The sequence below is a fragment of the Lactuca saligna genome, chromosome 9, assembly GCF_052625555.1.
Source record: "Lactuca saligna cultivar CGN05327 chromosome 9, ASM5262555v1, whole genome shotgun sequence".
NCBI classification, from domain to species: Eukaryota; Viridiplantae; Streptophyta; class Magnoliopsida; order Asterales; family Asteraceae; genus Lactuca; species Lactuca saligna.
In genome coordinates this window covers 38341846-38355926 of record NC_136425.1, presented here as the reverse complement: position 1 = coordinate 38355926, position 14081 = coordinate 38341846, and the positions used below count along the sequence as shown (strand labels likewise).

Genomic DNA, 14081 nt, shown 5'->3' with positions numbered 1-14081 from the left:
AAAGATACGGAAAAAACTGAGAACCGGTAGAACCGACGGTCCGGATCGGTTCTTAATTTTGGCCGAATTTGGTTCCCGGTTCGTGCCGGTTCCAACCGGGTCGGTTCCTTTGCTCTTCCCTAGCAAAATACATATTTTCCTAATAGTTTAGGGACTAACTGTATAAATTCTCAAATAGAGGAATGCCCATCCTGCTTTTCCGACCACCCACCAGTTCTCAAGAACCTGCGCAAATGAACGCTCTCCTCCTCCCTCCACCCTTATCCACCACCAATCGCTTCCTCCGCCACCGGAACCTCTTCCAACCACTGCCAAAACCGCTCTCCTCCTCCACTTTTTACATAAGCCACTCACATCTCCGTGCATCGCCCTCTTTTTCCTCTTCCCCCTTCTTATCCGAAGATGACACAATTACACAAGACGCCGTCGTTTCCCTCTACCCCCACCGCAGGTACGACTTCTCTCCCCTCCTCCAGTTCCTCTCCACCTACAAGTCGGATTCCGAAACATCCGATTCCAACTCACCCACGTCACTCGACCAAACCGAGCTACGGCTCGCTGAGTCATACCGAGTAGTCCCAGGTCCACTATGGCACTCTCTTCTCAAATCCCTGACATCTTCTTCAACATCCTCTTTCGAAATCGCATACGCCCTCGTTACTTGGCTCCAGAAGCATAATCTCTGTTTCTCATATGAACTGCTCTACTCAATTTTAATCCATGCCCTCGGACGCTCCGAGAAGTTATACGAAGCTTTTTTGTTATCTCAGAAACAAACGATGACTCCCATTACGTATAATGCACTGATTGGTGCATGCGCGCGTAACGATGAGTTGGAGAAAGCCATCAATTTGATGAACAGGATGCGGCGGGAAGGTTACCAATCAGATTTTGTGAATTACAGCTTAATTATTCAGTCTTTAGTTCGTAGTAATAAAATCGATTCAGTGTTGTTAGAAAAATTGTACGCTGAAATGATATCAGATGCTATCGAGCTAGATGGGCAATTGTTGAATGATATAGTTTTAGGGTTTGCTAAATCAGGTGATGTCGATAGAGCTATGTACTTCTTAGGTGTGATTCAAGGGAAAGGGATGAACCCAAGAACCTCCACTGTCGTCTCTTTGATTTTGCAGTTGGGGAATTTGGGTAGAGCCGAGGAGGCGGAAGCCATTTTTGAAGAAATTAAAGAAGGCGGAGTGATACCCAGAACCAGAGCTTACAATGCTGTGTTAAAAGGGTATGTTAAAAATGGTAGCTTGAAAGATGCAGAGTCAATAGTAAGTGAAATGGAGAAAAATGGGGTTTCACCTGATGATCATACATATAGCCTTTTGATTGATGCATATGGGAACGTGGGTAGATGGGAAAGTGCAAGAATCGTGTTGAAAGAGATGGAATCCAACAATGTAAAGCCAAACTCATTAGTTTTCAGTAGGATTTTAGCAAGTTATCGTGACAGAGGTGAGTGGCAAAAAACATTTAAAGTATTAAAAGAGATGCAGAAATGTGGAGTAAAGCCAGATAGACAATTCTATAACGTTATGATCGATACATTTGGAAAATACAATATCCTTGATCATGTAATGGCAACAGTGGAACGAATGAAAGTTGATGGGATTGAGCCAGATACTGTAACAATGAACACACTCATAGATTGTTACTGTAAATCAGGGGATCACAAGAAAGCAGAGAACCTGTTCGATGAAATGCAGCAAAGAGGGTGTTTACCTTGTACAACCACTTATAACATAATGATCAATTCATTTGGGCAACAGGAGAAATGGGTTGATGTTAAACACTTGTTGGGGAAGATGCAGAGTGAAGGTTTATTGCCAAATGTTGTTACTTATACTACACTGATTGATGTATATGGAAAATCAGGGAGATATACAGATGCAATCGAGTGCTTAGAGGTGATGAAGTCTGCTGGTTTAAAGCCATCATTGACCATGTATAATGCCTTGATTAATGCCTATGCACAAAGGGTATGTATGTTCTCATCTTCCTCGCATAAATAGCAAGTTTCTTGAAAATTTTAAGTTGATGTAATTGATGTTATGAAACAGGGTTTATCAAATCAAGCAGCTAATACGTTTAGGATCATGACAAGTGATGGTTTGAAGCCGAGTAATTTAGCTCTAAATGCATTAATCAATGCATTTGGTGAAGATAGAAGAGATGTTGAAGCCTTTGCAGTTTTACAATACATGAAGGAAAATGTAATTGAAAAAATTGTAACTCCAAGAATCATGTTTTTTTGAAACTTATAACCGTTTTATTGTTTCCAATTACAGGGTGTGAAACCGGATGTTGTCACATACACTACTCTAATGAAAGCTTTAATTCGCGTGGAGAAATTTAGTGAGGTATGTAATGTAGTTAAGAAAACGTTATTTGGGTGTTAAAAAAAGTGTATGACATAATTTTTTTTCAGGTTCCACGTGTATATGAGGAAATGGTATCATATGGGTGCACTCCAGATGGGAAAGCTAGGGCTACACTAAGGTCTGCTTTGAGGTACATGAGAAAGACTCTTGAGTCTTGAATCATATGGTACAAACCTTAAACGAGTCAAAAGTACTAGGTCAGCTAACAGAAAAAACGCAGACTTAATCACATGTGACACGAGGTGAGTTTCACAGAATCTTGGCTTGTTAAATTAAATTAAAACACGGCTTTTTACATGTTTAAAATTTTGGTACTTTGTGTTGGACAGGTATATATATCGACTTTTAAGGATGTGAAGCTCATGGGTCGTTTAAAATGATGTGAAGGAGTGAATTATATCGAACACCATGATGCATATGAGGTTTGTGTACTTTTGTGTTATATTTGCACATACCAAGGTTTTAGTGTAATCATGTAAATGTACACTATAAGGAACTTAAATTAGATACAAAAATTGTTTCTAAATAGTGCAACTTTGGATTTTGTCACGAGATATAACATTTTTTTTACTAAGTTAGCAACTTAGCAATGATTATAAGATATTGGCGATATTGATTGTGATCTAACGACAATAGAAGTTGATAATATGTTGTGTTTGCTAAATGAATGAGCAAAAAACAAAGAAACACACTTTTTCTAATTAGCATAGTATAATGAGGATTGGTAAAATTAAAATACATAATAACACATCCAATCGAAGAGAAGCACGAAACAAGAATAATAGGTATATAAATAAAGATGACATACATATAGAGTTTAGCTTCACTTGTTCATTTCTAGAGGACTCGGATCAAGAGATGCAAACTCCAAAAGCTCGGAATTATGTTTCAAGATATTTATATCATGTTCATCCATAGACACCCAAGCTTCTATCCCTTTACCACATCTCGTGTCAATCAAAACGATAAGATTCATAAAAACCGGACTACCATCAGAAACACTCCCACACACCCACATCGGCTTCCCCCAACCAAAATCCACCTCATAGAACCCCATCTTACACCAACTCGTAAACCCAACATGATCCTCACAATCTTTCAACCTTTTTAAACAATCTTCCATCATTTCTCTCCCTTTATCACCTTGTAGTTTCTTCACAAACTCACTATCGATTCTCGACACCCCATCATGTACTTTTCCAACAAGGTTTCCAAATTCGATTTCAGACTCGGTTTTACATTCCGCATCCGCTATCCAAATCAAGTTCCCGATGGAATTTTCTAATGGAAATGACGATAATACCCTTTTGCGAAGGTTCACAACATGGCTTAACAAAGATGGTTTCCAAGAACCAGTCTTTTCTTCAGATGTAGCCATCACACATTTCCATAGCAAACCCGAAACTACCTCAACACGTGTAGGATCTTTCACTTTCACCCCATTTGCCATTGTCTTTTCCTTGAGAGCATTGAGTTTTGATGAACTGAAAACGAATCTTTTTGTACTACATTTACCCATCTTGAACAATGATTTCCACATCACCATTGATGAATCTTTGAGCCATAAATCTTTTGTGGGAAACAAAGAGCTCGTGTTCATGTTCGGTTGCACAACTTCTTTCAACCCACAACAAGTCCCAGCCCAACCTCTTAGGAAAGTACTCAAGGCAGCACCATCAAGAATCTTGTGTGAAATACACAAACCAAGAGCGATTCCACCACACTCAAAAATGTTAACTTGAATGTTACTCACATAACTTCCTTCATTACTCCCATTGAAACTAGGCTCACATGGAAGAAATCTATTGATCAGATTGAAATTTGGATGCTTCAAGAACTCTTCGAGAGAAGCATCCACACGAGCCACTACAAAGTAAGCACCAATGTCTGTGCAATCGATAGAAAGGTCATCCTTTATTGTCCCAGCTAAAGGGTAGAATCGTGTTAATGTATTGGATAACGAATTCTTTAAAGATTTCAACTTTTCTTGGACTTGAAGATCACTGGTGTGATCTTTATCATTTGGGTAGTATAGTATGATGGGGGCGTAAGGGGCAGGAATGAGTTGATCCACGATGGAAAGATTGAATGATTTAAGGTGTGGTGGTGTTGGGGAAGATGGTTTTATTTGCTCTCTCTGAATGATCTCGACCCTTGTCATATTGGCTTTGTAGTGTTTAGAAACGTAAGCCTTCAACAAATTTAATCAAAATAGTTTTGATTAACAAAAAAATCTTGTAGCTAGAACACTTTAATTTTGTATACAAAGAACACGACCGAACTTTTATCACCAAACAAATACACAGAAGTGAACCTTATTGATTACACGACTAGAACTATACGATTACAAAGAAAAAAACTTAGGTGGGTATCTTTAATGGAAGACCAATTCTCTCAAAATGCTCAACAAAATATCTAGTGCTTGACCATAATGAGAGCCATAAATGCAACATAAATGTCAATGAGAGATGCTCCGTACACAACAATTTTTTTTTATACATAACAATTGGTGCTTTAAAATGTTATATTATAATCACTTTCCAATGTCAATACTCAATACCCAGTTTATACTCTTATCCGGATAGGTAACACTCTACTTTTCCAACTTTGATCAGGTAACACTCTTCAAGTCCTCAGCTTTCTAACTTGCCAAACCCAGTCCTCCAACTTTCAGCACCTTTATTTAAAGATCTCACAAACGTTCTATCCACCTTTCAACCTCTCGAACCATGGATGTCACCCTTAATTTGTATGGCCGAATATGTTATTTTTTTCAATTTAACTAACCATAGCAATAGTTAAACAAAATCATTTACAAGTTAAATGATAATGATATATTTATTATTAATAACATATATTTATCGATATTTTCATTGCATCATTGTATTCAACGCAATGGTTGGACATTTCAGAGATTTAGCCAACTTACAAGATTCGAAAACTAAAAGGTTAGAAAATTACCTATTTACAAGTGATCAAGACTTAGAAAACATCTATCCATGCATCTAAACACAAAAAAGTAGAAAATATGACTAGTTTATAACTTTATATGGATCGGTGGACCCACAACTAAATTGCTCGGTGGTTCATATATAGCAGCTTCGATCAAACGATCACTTGTTCATGTCTAGAGGACTCGGATCAAGTGATGCAAACTCCAAGAGCTCGGAGTTGTGTTTTAAAATATGCATTTCGTGTTCATCCATAGACACCCAAGCTTCTATCCCCTCACCACATCTCGTGTCCATCAAAACAATAAAGTTCATAAAAACTGGACTACCATCACAAACACTCCCACACACCCACATCGGCTTTCCCCAACCAAAATCCACTTCATAAAACCCCATCTTACACCAACTCGTAAACCCAACATAATCCCCACAATCTTTCAACCTTTTCAATGAATCTTCCATCACTTCTATCCCTTTGTCACCTTGCATGTTCTTCACAAACTCACCATCAATTCTCGACACCCCATCACGTACTTTTCCAACCAGATTTCCTAATCCGATTTCAGACTCGGTTTTACATTCAGCATCCGCTATCCAAATCAAGTTCCCGATGGAATTTTCTAATGAAAATGATGATAATATCCTTTTGCGAAGGTTCACAACATGGCTTAACAAAGATGGCTTCCAAAAGCCAGCCTTTTCTTCCGATGCAGCCATCATACACTTCCATAGCAAAGCCGACACCACCTCAACACGTGAAGCATGTTTCACCCTGTTTCCCACTGCCTTCGCCTTGAGAGCATCGAGTTTTGAAGAACTGAAAACGAATCTTTTTGTGCTACATTTACCCATCTTGAACAACGAACCCCACATCACCATTGATGAATCTTTGAGCCATAAATCTTTTGCGGGAAACAAAGAGCTTGTGTTCATGTTCGGGTACACAACTTCTTTCGACCCACAACAACTCCCAGCCCACCCTCTTAGGAAAATACTCAACGCAGCACCATCAAGAATCTTGTGTGAAATACACAAACTAATAGCGATCCCATTACATTCAAAAATGTTAACTTGAATGTTACTCACATGACTTCCTTCCTTACTCCCATTGAAACTAGGTTCACATGGAAGAAACCGGTTGACCAGATCAAAATCTGGATGATTCAGGAACTCATCAAGATAAGCATCGACATGAGCCACTGCAAAGTAAGCACCAACGTCTGTACAATCAATACAAAGGTCGTCCTTTATAGTCCCGGCTAAAGGGTAGAAGCGTGTTAATGTTTTGGATAATGAAATCTTTAAAGATTTCAATCGTTCTTGGACTTCAAGATCACTTGCTTGATCTTGATTTGGATAGTATAGTATGATGGGTGCAAAAGGAGCAGGAATGAGCTGATCTAAGATAGAAAGATTGTATGATTTCAGGTGTAGTGGTGTTGGGGAAGATGGTTTTATGTTCTCTCTAGAAATGATCTCGACCCTCGTCATTCTTTTTGGTTTTGTAGAATTATAGAACACACTGAAACCAGATAGGAGTTTTATAAAGAGGAGTGAATAAGTGATTAAGTGAAGAGTTGTTAAATAAGTGAAGATAGATCAAGCGAAACGTCCATTGGGGCCGGCTGAAATGTCCGTTTCTTAATTAATCACTAGATTTAAAAATTAAGTCTTTGACGAATTATTTTATTACAAACTTCTTCTGTTGTCAACATCAATGGCAATTAAGTACTGATTTATAACGATTATTCAACTGTTACGACGAATGTGGTGGTGGCAAGTGCAAGAAGCATGCGACTGATGGCGTATACCACTAGCATGCTGTTCAAACACCATGACAGCAGCACAGCCGATGCGCCACCACTACCAGCACCATGCATATAATTTATAAGAAAAAGTATCAACAGTCGCTATCGTTTTGAGTATCATTTTTGTTGATGATTAGATAGATGCCAACAGCCACCTTTATTGTCTAGACTGCCGCTTGGATCGCTACATCTGCGAATCTTGTTTTTATAGGAATTTGGGAACACTCGAACAAGAAAATCTTTATGCGACACATTGGATGTTCCGTTGGAAGGTTGCGTGAAAGCCTCCTCCCTTGTTTCATTCAGTGGTTCGACTTTTGGCTGCATAAGCTCGTTAATTTTATATATGTGGCGTAATAATCAATGGCCATCTTTATGCCTATCTTATCGTAATTATATAATAAAATATGCATAGGAGTTAACACATATTTTATCTTGTTGTAAATGATTCTCTCGTTCAGAATGAAAAAATTGATGATTTTGTGGTACGTTTGATTAGTTTTAGTCAATGAATGTATTGGTAATGCATGTTAGAGATTAGACGCAAAAAGTCAAAATAGCCTCGCTAGGTCTAATTTGAAAACATACTTAAGAAAAACATTTGTAATTCCTAAAAATTCAGATTACGGATAAATATTTTTGTCCCAATAAAGTAAAACTTAATCAAGATTGAAAATCAAGCAAGTTTGTTAACAATAACATATCACGTGGTTCAAACTCACCACACATTCTTTGGTCTTTTAATGTTCAAACTAATCTCTAACTAAAGCCAGAATCCGAACACACATCAAAAAATAAGTTAAAGCAAATGATGATAATCCAACTTACTCGAATCATGTAGAAAGATGAGAAATGAATTGATTGAGAGAAATGTTTTTCATTGTTATTGAATAATAATACAATATATCAATATATACTGAACAGAAAAACATTGCGTACTAATTACGATTCTAACATTTAAATGACGTGTCACTTCTCTAATGGTTGACTTATTGACTTTTATTCTCCAATAGCCCCCGGCAAGCTGGTGGACATGTAAGGAGACCATGCTTGGAAATAGCATGAAGATGATCTGCACCAGATAAGGACTTGGTTAAAACATCAGCAAGTTGATCTTTAGTGGAAATGTGGGACAAAGATATGAGACCATCTTGAAGTTTTTCACGCACAAAGTGGCAATCTACTTCTATATGTTTCGTTCTCTCATGAAAAACAGGATTCTTTGCTATATATATATTGCTGCCATGTTGTCACACTTCATTGGTATAGGAGTGATATTAGGAACTTCAAATTCAGTCAGTAAACGACTTAACCAGGCCAACTCAGAACAAACCCTTCTCATAGAGCGATATTCAGCTTCTGCTAAAGACAAAGAGACAGTAGCTTGTTTCTTTGATTTCCACGAAATTGGACTTCCTCCCATTGTGATAAAAAAACCACTGACAGACTTTCGAGTAGTAGGACAACCAGCCCAATCTGAATCACAGAAGGCTTCTAATTTGAAATCTGATTTGTCATTAAGAAATACACCTTGATATGAAGTTCCTTTCAAATACTTGAGAACATGAATCGCTGCATCAAAGTGCTTTTGACCAGGATTGCTGTTGAATTGACTTAAAAATTGAGTTGTAAATGATAAGTCTGGTCGAGTATGTAATAAGAAATTCAATTTCCCAACCAGTTGTCTATATGATGTAGGATCCTTGAGTTGATCAGATTTGACATATAAATCTTTGAGTTTGCTAGGCAATGGAGAATGAGTAATTTTAGCATCATGAGGCAAGTAATACTCCAATAAATCTGTGATAAATTTGTGTTGGTGAACAATCATTCCATCTTTTTTTATGGTCCCCATATATCTATATGAACCAGATCAAATGGTTGTTGTGATACAGTCTCACTCAATGAAAAAGATAGTTTGTGTTGTCTTGCTTGATAACAAACAATACATGAATTGAACAAGTCATTCGTACATTCCTTATTTGTAAGAGATAACAATCTCAGTTTTTCAAATGGTAAATGACCTAATCTATTATGCCACAGAGTTACATCATTCTTTTTGCATGAAACTATCTGATTGACATTAATAGATGTAGGAGTCTTCAAGTACTTGTTGCCACGAATATACAGATTGTTCACTCTTTTCCCTATAATGAAGCTATCCTTCGATAAAGGGGCCTGCATTACACAAAAATCATCAGTAAAGATTATCCAAACCTTTAACTGTTTGGTATTTTGGCAATAGATATGAGATTATGTCTAAACTCTGGAACATATAGAACATCACAGAGATTGATGGTATTGTGGATTGGAACATCTCCAATTTGAAAAACTGGTAGTGTTTGACCATTTGGCAAAGATATGGAATGAGGCTGAGGAAAATTCATTAGTGAAGAAAATAAGGTTTTGTCTGAACAAATATGATCTGTTGCCCCCGAATCAATGATCCATGAAGATTTTTCACCATTTGAACCAAGAACAACATTAAAGATGTATGATATATGATTTCCTGAAGAATCAGTATAGTTACCTGCAGTATCCATTGATCCATCAGTAATCACAGAGTTGATTTGAGTTGATCCACTGTTATTGTTCAGAAGCTGCATCAATTGCTTATACTGCTCAGGTGATATAGATTGAGAATTATCAACAACATTATTTGCCATTGAATCCATCTTCTTTGACTTTGTGAACTTGAAATCGGCTGGAAAACCATTCAGTCTGTAACATGTTGACTTCACATGCCCTGACTTCTTGCAGTGAGAACAGTTAAGATTCCTTTTTGATGATTGATTAACTTGCATTGCCATGGCCTCCGTAACAACATTTGGATTTGAAGAAATATCTCTCTGCCTTTCTTCATGAATTAACAATGAATGAACAGTAGAAATGTTAGGTAATGGATTCATCATTAAGATCTGTCCTCTTATAGCTTTATATGAATCGTTTAATCCCATCAGTAACTGAATTAAACGTTGTTCTTCCATAAATTTGTTAAAAAGAGCAGCCGATTCACATGTACATGCAGGAACTTCTTGAATCATCTTTAATTCATCCCATATCTTTTTTATTTTTGTGAAATAGCTAGAAAAATCCTCAGATCCTTGATTAATAGAGTATAATTTCTTTTGAACTTGATAGATCAAAGTGCCATTAGATTGAGAATACCTTTCTCTTAGTTCAAACCAGATTTCCTTTGCTGTCTGGAGAAACAATACACTTTCAGCGATTTCTTTGTTTAAAGAATTCAAGATCCAGGAGATGACCATTGAATTAACTCTATTCCATGCGTGAATGAGATCTGAACTTGCAGCAGGAGGATTCATAGAACCATCGACAAAACAGAGTTTGTTCTTTGCTGAAAGAGCTAATGTCATCGATCTCTTCCAGGCTGTAAATCCTATTCCATCGAAGAGTTTTGACACCAGAATCGTGCTTGGATTGTCTGAAGATCCAAGATAATAAGGGCTTGAAATTTCAATGTTAGATCCATTGGATCCGTTTGTTTGATTTTGAGTAGAACTTGACATGATTTGAAAAACAGAGATCAAATGAAGTGAATAAGAAACAACAAGAATGAAATCAGGAACTTCTGCTTTGATACCATGTAGAAAGATGAGAAATGAATTGATTGAGAGAGAAAATTGAGAGAAGTGTTTTTCATTGTTATTGAATAATAATACAATATATCAATGTATACTGAACAGAAAAACATTGCGTACTAATTACGATTCTAACATTTAAATGACATGTCACTTCTCTAATGGTTGACTCATTGACTTTTATTCTCCAATAAATCAATCCTCTAAGAAAACAACCAAAACGCATAAAGCACTAGGATTTATTAACCCAACTCAAACAGAGGCTTATATGCCCAAAAGATTTACTTTAAACATAGTCATTTCCAAAAGGAACAAATAAGTCCCATAATTTACATAAAAGCAAAAACCAAGATTTTTATTATCTACTGTTGAGTTAGTAGAATTTAGACAACAAATATGGTTTTATTAGTTTGAATCATAGTTGTTTTATGATCATTAAGTAATTATGACTAGTGTTTTGACCAAAACCAAGATTCATATGATATAATCGTAATTTCAATGTGTAAGAGTGCATTTGTTTACCAACTTATGCTATTTATTAACTTTCATGAACATTGAAGTTAATTAAACCTTAGATCAAATCTCTCACAATTCAAATATATTTATAATTGTTTGGATGATTAATTGCATGATCAATGTGTTGATCCTATTTATAATTATACAAAGTTAATTAATCTAACCAAGATATCTAATTACAATAGGAATCCGTGAATAATGAATAAATAACCATTTCACTTTAATATTTAATTATGATTTAAAGGTATAATAGAGTCTAAGTCAAAGTCCATGAAGTTATTTATTTACAATCAATTCATCTCTTTCTTTAGCGATCCATTGAAATGTATTTATTAAAATCCATTTTTTTTTTGTGTTTGTACATTTAAAACGACCTATAATTAAAAAAATTAATATTAATTCATATTCGTTCATCAAGAATTCGACACCCTTGTTTATAAAACTATAATGCTATATGATCAGGGTTACTATCTATAATGTGTATTAGTTTAGCTGCGATAAATTAGAATTTTATATATTTAAACCTACCATATATATATATATATATATATATATATATATATATATATATATATATATATATATATATATATATATATATATATATATATATATATCATTTTCCTGTTCACCTTTTCACACCATCTGTTAAAATAGAGTGAACATCTTTTATAGAAATCATATCATCTTCGGAGTTAAGTTCTTCCTCCTAAATCTAATCAAACAAAGGTTCATGTAGGTTGTCCACATACACATTCAACCTTTTATTTTCATTAGCAACTTCAAAGAAACTTATTAAAATTGTACTTATGTATGACATGAAACCCCTTGGCCAAACTTAGTTCAGGCACAAGCATAGGGTAATACATATTTTTGCAAAAGAAGTGGGTAAGTATTTCAAGAAAGGTGATGAAATCAGAGAAGTTGATCTTGTTCACATAAATATCTTCTACAAATGCACTGTTTGGATCAAAATACACTACCAGGGTAGGTGGGCACGTGTCATTTTAGTGTACATACAATATTGAAATTGTCTCTTCTACCATGATCGATTGCAATTCAAGAAGATTGGGAATAATGTTGCATAATATGAGTCAGGTAATTCGAGTATTTTCTTAAAATAATAATATCTGATATTCGATCTATATTCTAATTCGGGTTCTCGGGTTTTAGATCGGATCAGGTATTTTCGGGTATACCCGAAAATAATTAAGTGTCGCTTATTGAGTTTTGTAATTCTTTTTTGCATTTTGGTTGCTTTGATAAAAAAATTGGATAACAAAATATTTCATACAATTAATAAGTACATATACGATTACAATACAAGTCATTATAATATGTTATGTGATTTTTGTATTCCATTTCAAATTTTGATAAAAAAAACAGTTTATGGAGTAAATGATCAGTGTTTGATCTAATTTGGATTAACCAAACATGTTACATGATTTAATACAAAAGGTGAGTACATAAAAGTTATAAATAAAAAAATTTAACATGTTATCTAAATTGCAGAGACCAATTATATAGCTATATTTCAATTCACAAAGAAGAAATGACAAAAAAAGAAACATGTGCATAATTGAAAAAAAAAACAGATTCATAGTAGCACAAAGAAAATGAAGGGGAATCTAACATCTCATTCATTTTTATTATATTTGTTGTAACATTCTGTTCAAAACTTCATTTCATTTTCAACAATTTTTTTTGTAATTAATATATACCGTTCAAATAATAAAGCCATATAACATTTGGTTTAAACTATAAGGAACAATAATTATGTAAAATAATGATACAATTTTAAAAGTTATTATAACTAGTGTATTAATTAGTTTTTTTTTTTTTAATTTTAAATCAGGTAGTTGGGTATACCCAAACTTTTTTAAACCTATCCAATACCCAACCTATTTAAATATTGGGTTACCTGATTATCCGAATTTCATACTCGAAACCTGTTTTACCTGACCCGATCTACCCGAATTCAAAACGTGTCGGATCGGGTAATCGGGTATTGGGTATTCTCAACAGACCTATACCACATGTGTAATATATTTCACCAAAAAACGTAAAATCAAATATAACCGACTAAATCAGGTGTAACCGGTCAAAAAGACATCATGAGTACACAAAGACAAATATAAGGACATTACACAAAATAATAATAATAAATAAATAAGAGTTAAACTTGTATAAAATGAGATTTGTTTTTATCTTTTTAGGTTGTTTTACCTTGTAGTTATCTCACAAACTCAATCGCTTTATCTAAACTTCTTTTGTAGCATAGCAGACTTTAATTCAAAAACTTCTTTTGTAGCATAACGGACTTTAATTAGGAAATTTTGAATTTCTCTAAACTGAGATTTTTAATTTGTGTTGTTATTATTTTTTATTTAATGCATAATCTCAACATTCAATTTGTATTATTCAATAATCTCATTTTTCAATTATTCAATAATTTCATTTTACCAAATTCAATGTTAACGAGATTAGTCAATATTTTTATGTGTCAATGCAACAGCAAGATTATTTTTATAATAAGTAGTTTTGTTGGTTGGATAATTTGTCACATTCTATTGATGAAATCAATTAGATTGTTAATAGTTTGGGTACACAAAAATCAATCTATTCATCATTACATTCGATCTAATAAGTTTTTTGTATTAAAATTGACAAATTCTATATCTATAGTCGGTATCCTTAATATTTTCTTATTTGTTATATGTGTGTATTATTTAGGTAGAATGTTCGTTACCCATTATTTATACAAGCATTGGAATCACAATTTCATAGTTTTTTTTTTCTATTCTTTTTTCTAAA

The 14081-nt window shown here is 34.6% G+C and overlaps 3 protein-coding genes and 1 pseudogene across 3 annotated transcripts; 1 reads left to right on the top strand and 3 right to left on the bottom strand.

Moving 5' to 3' along the window:
- The first annotated feature begins 189 nt into the window (after nt 1-189).
- Nucleotides 190-2964, top strand: LOC145015689 (uncharacterized). Its single transcript, XM_078974165.1, has 5 exons — nt 190-1988; nt 2070-2222; nt 2298-2369; nt 2438-2632; nt 2720-2964. The coding sequence occupies exons 1-4, from the start codon at nt 234-236 to the stop codon at nt 2546-2548; spliced, it is 2091 nt and encodes a 696-aa protein (XP_078830291.1). The 5' UTR covers nt 190-233; the 3' UTR covers nt 2549-2632; nt 2720-2964.
- Nucleotides 2965-3111: 147 nt separating this feature from the next.
- On the bottom strand, nt 3112-4661 carry LOC145017826 (epi-neemfruitin B 7-O-acetyltransferse L7AT-like). The gene has a single exon (XM_078975783.1). The coding sequence runs from the start codon at nt 4549-4551 to the stop codon at nt 3214-3216; it is 1338 nt and encodes a 445-aa protein (XP_078831909.1). The 5' UTR covers nt 4552-4661; the 3' UTR covers nt 3112-3213.
- A 594-nt stretch (nt 4662-5255) lies between these two features.
- LOC145014283 (epi-neemfruitin B 7-O-acetyltransferse L7AT pseudogene) lies at nt 5256-6911 on the bottom strand (annotated as a pseudogene).
- A 2217-nt stretch (nt 6912-9128) lies between these two features.
- On the bottom strand, nt 9129-10679 carry LOC145016226 (uncharacterized). Its single transcript, XM_078974610.1, has 2 exons — nt 9680-10679; nt 9129-9327 (listed from the first exon to the last, which is right to left on the bottom strand). The coding sequence occupies exons 1-2, from the start codon at nt 10677-10679 to the stop codon at nt 9308-9310; spliced, it is 1020 nt and encodes a 339-aa protein (XP_078830736.1). The 3' UTR covers nt 9129-9307.
- Between the last annotated feature and the right edge of the window lie 3402 nt (nt 10680-14081).